At 71.4% G+C, this 3,599-nt stretch overlaps 1 protein-coding gene across 1 annotated transcript in view; it reads right to left on the bottom strand.

Moving 5' to 3' along the window:
• Window positions 1-1,708: 1,708 nt before the first annotated feature.
• The window catches only part of LOC118159985 (casein kinase II subunit alpha-like), a 6,007-nt gene continuing 4,116 nt past the window's right edge, over window positions 1,709-3,599 (bottom strand). The window contains exons 7-12 of the mRNA XM_035314516.1: window positions 3,274-3,384; window positions 3,057-3,158; window positions 2,468-2,568; window positions 2,170-2,318; window positions 1,983-2,072; window positions 1,709-1,832 (exon numbers count right to left, since the gene is read on the bottom strand). Of these exons, the coding sequence (XP_035170407.1) occupies window positions 1,717-1,832; window positions 1,983-2,072; window positions 2,170-2,318; window positions 2,468-2,568; window positions 3,057-3,158; window positions 3,274-3,384 (669 nt within the window). The 3' untranslated portion in view covers window positions 1,709-1,716. The remainder of the gene's footprint in view (window positions 1,833-1,982; window positions 2,073-2,169; window positions 2,319-2,467; window positions 2,569-3,056; window positions 3,159-3,273; window positions 3,385-3,599) is intronic.

Here is a 3,599-nt window from a genome sequence, read left to right as displayed (position 1 = left end):
CGTGTCCCCCCCCCCTTCCTCGTGAAGTGAATGTCGGATCAATGCAATAGCCCCGGGGGGGCCCCGCTCGGCCCCCGGCCGCGGGCACCAGGAGCCCGGCCGGGCCCTCCGGCCTCCTCTGCCTGCTGGGGCCGGTGCCAAGCTCCTGCCGGGGGCACCTTGAAGGACGGGGCCGGGCCGGGACCGCTCTCGTCCCTGTGTCCCCGTCGTCGTCGTCACCTCCCCGGGAGCTCCCGGGTGTCCCCGGGACGCTGACGGGGGGCACGGTGCCGGCCCCGGGCCCTGCTGCTGCCTCCCGGCCTCCTGCGGCCCTCGCTCGGCCACTTTTTAACTCTTGCAGACTGTCGAACGCGGAGGGATTAAAGTGTCTGGTTTTCCAACGCCCTGCGCCGTCCTTGTGTCTCTGCCCACCCCCATTGTGTTGTCCCCCCCCTGCTGGGCCCCAGGAGCCGCTGTCCCCCCCCCCCCCCCCAGGCCTGCACCGCTCCTGGCAGCGGGGGCCTGGTTGTGGGGCCCGGCCATGACCTTGGGGCTGCTTGGGGGGGGCTCCTTGTGGGGGCTGAGCTCTGCCCCCGAGGCTGCTTGTGGGGCTTGGCCTTGACCCTGGAGCTGCTTTGGGGGGCTCCTTGGGGGGGGGGGGCTCCCTGGGGGGGGGGGGGGCTCCTTGGGGGGCTTCACTTTGACCCCGGGGCCCCTTTGTGGGGCTGCTTGTGGGGCTCGGTGTTGCCCCTGGGCCGGGTTGTGGGGCTTAACCTTGCCCCCAGGGCCACTTGGGCTGGTTGTGGGGCTTGGCCTTGCCCCTGGGACTGCTTAGGGGGCCACTTGTGGGGCTGGGCCTTGACCCCAGGGCCACTTGTGGGGCTGGGCCTTGCCCCTGGGACTGCTTATGGGGCTGCTTGGGGGGCTGGGCCTTGCCCTGGGCCTGGTTGTGGGGCTTGACCTTGACCCCAGGGCCGCTTGTGGGGCTTGGCCTTGCCCATGGGGCAACTTGTGGGGCTTGGCCTTGCCCCTGGGAGTGCTTGTGGGGCTGCTTGTGGGGCTGGGCCTTGCCCCAGGGCCACTTGTGGGGCTGGGCCTTGCTCCTGGGCCTGGCCGTGGGGCAGTTTCCATCCTGGGTTCCTCCCTGGGGAGCTCTGGACCTCGTTGAGGACCCCCCTGGGCCCTCCCCACCTTCCCCCTCGCAGGGCACAAGCTGCTGCTCTGGGGGGGACGCAGCCCTCAAACTGGGAGCACTGGGATTTGGGGGCTCCGCGCCCTGCTCTGGCTTTGCTCCGCTTCGCGCCGGGGCCGTACCGGGGGCACCGCCGTGTGCCTGCGCCCCCCCTGCCTCCCCCCAGGAACCAGCCGCTGCTCCCGCCGTCCGGTTAGGGACATAGAAAATAAAATTTATTCTCCATTTTAGATTTCTACACCGTAGCTGCATCACTGCCCGCGCTCCTCACGAGAGGAGCGCAGCTACCTCCTCACCCCGACACGGAGATCGGCCTCGGCCCGCAGCCGGAGCGCGCGATACGGTTACGGCACTGGGGAAGGGGGGGAGGGGGAAGGAGCCTACGTCTTTGCTCTTTTTGTGTTTCGTACTCGACAGAAATAAAAATAAAATTCCAGAGCACCCCCCGCCCCTTTTCGGCGGCCGGGGCCCGCGGCTGGCGCAGGGGCGGCGGGAGGGCGAAGGCGGCGCGGCGCCGGGCGCTGCGGGGAGCCGGCGGCGTGGGGTCAGGGCTGCGCGCCCGCTGCGGCGGGCACCGGCGAGCCCAAAGCGTTGGGAGAGGAGATGACGGGCGACGCGGCCAGGCTGCCGATGGGCTGCGCCGCGGACATCGAGGTAATGCCTGCGCCGGGGAGAGAGCGGGGCGTCAGGCTCCAGCAGGACCAGGACAGGAGCAGGAGGCAGAGCCAGGAGCCGGCGCGGCTCGGCACGGCGCGACCCCGGCAGCCCCGAGCCCCCGGCGGGCCCTTGGTGCCCCCGTGCCGGCACCCACCTGCCAACATGCTGGAGGAGCTGACAGGCGTGGTACTGGCCGAGAGCCCGGCCGAGGGGCCGATCCTCGCCGGGTCTTTTGCTATGGGGTCTGCGGGGCAGAGGGGAAGGCGTCAGGGCTCTCCCCCGGCACGCCGAGGGGGGAGCGCCGGCGCCTCGCTGTGTGTCCCCCCCCCCCCGGGACGTACAGAAGTAGGGGTGCTCCATGGCGTCGCGTGCCGTCAGCCGCGTCTGGTGGTCGTAGCGCAGCAGCTTGTCCAGGAAATCGAGCGCCTCGGTGCTCACCAGGTGCTGGTTCTCGCTGTGCACGAAGCGCTCCCACCGCTTCCGCGAGTGTCTGCCGGGAGCAGCACGAGGACGAGGAGGAGGAGGAGGAGGAGGAGGATGGGAGGGCCAGGCACAGCCGGCACCGTGCCCGCGCCGGGGCAGCTCGGTGCAGGACGCTGCCGCCCGTCCCCCCCGGCACCGGCTGTGCCGCCCACCCACCTGCCGAGGATGTCGTTGAAGCGGGGGTCGAGCTCGATGTTGTACTTGTCGATGTAGTCGTACAGGTCCTCCGTGCCCAGCACCTTGGCGATGCGCACGAGCTGGAGGCAGAAAGGCGGCGGGGCTGGCATTGACGGTAGGTTCCCCGCCCGCCACCCCCATTTCCCCGCTGGGGACGTGACAATTTTGGGGGGAAAGTGACAGAAAGCGGCCAGGAGGCAGCAGGCAGTGCCTGGGTGAGCAGGGAGCCGGACAGCCCGCGCTGGCGCCGCTTACGGAGCCCGGACGGCCGGGGAACGGCTCTGCTCCCGCTGGACCCCTCCAAACCCCTGTCCCACGGCTGCCCCCCCCCCGGTGCCGGAGCTGCCAGGGGTGCGTGGGTGCGTTACGGGGGCCACGGCCCTGCCGCGGGGTGCCCGCAGGCGGCCCCGGTTGTGCCTCCCAGTACAACCAGCGCCTTGCCCAGTAGCTGCGCCTGGCTCCTTCGGCAGCGGGAAGGACACGAGGGGAGACCCCGGCGTGGGGAGGGGACCCCGGGGGTCAGAGGGGCGGCAGGCAAGGCAGTGGGGGGGGTGCGGGGGGGGCTCACTTGGTCGTAGTTGTCGTGGCCGTGGAAGAAGGGCTCTTTCCGGAAGATCATGCTGGCCAGCATGCAGCCTAAACTCCACATGTCCAGGCTGTAGTCGTACATCTGGGAAGGACCCGGAACGGGGCAGGAGCTGAGCGGAGCTCCCAGGCTGCCGGCACGGCCCCGAGCGGGGACCCCCCGGCGTGCCCACAGCCCCCCGTGGCCGCCGGAGCCGTACCTGGTAGTCCACCAGGAGCTCCGGCCCCTTGAAGTAGCGCGAGGCCACCCGCACGTTGTACTCCTGGCCGGGGTGGTAGAACTCCGCCAGCCCCCAGTCGATCAGGCGCAGCTGGGAGGGAGGGAGGCAGGGGGGGAAGGAGGCCGCTGGCACCGGCCCCCCTGCCCCCCCCGGGGGCTCCCAGCCCGGGGGGCTCGGCGCCAGCACCGGCCCCACGGCGGTGCAGGCGGTGACAGCGGTGCCGAGCCCCGTGGTGGCCGCAGCAGGACGAGCGCAGCGCAGCGGCACCCCGATGACCACGGCCACTTCGTCAACATCCCCCCCCC

The sequence above is a fragment of the Oxyura jamaicensis genome, unplaced genomic scaffold (genome assembly GCF_011077185.1).
Source record: "Oxyura jamaicensis isolate SHBP4307 breed ruddy duck unplaced genomic scaffold, BPBGC_Ojam_1.0 oxyUn_random_OJ72843, whole genome shotgun sequence".
In the NCBI taxonomy this organism is placed as follows: domain Eukaryota; kingdom Metazoa; phylum Chordata; class Aves; order Anseriformes; family Anatidae; genus Oxyura; species Oxyura jamaicensis.
The sequence above is the reverse complement of the archived record's forward strand: the minus strand, read 5'-3'. Positions and strand labels throughout refer to the sequence as shown.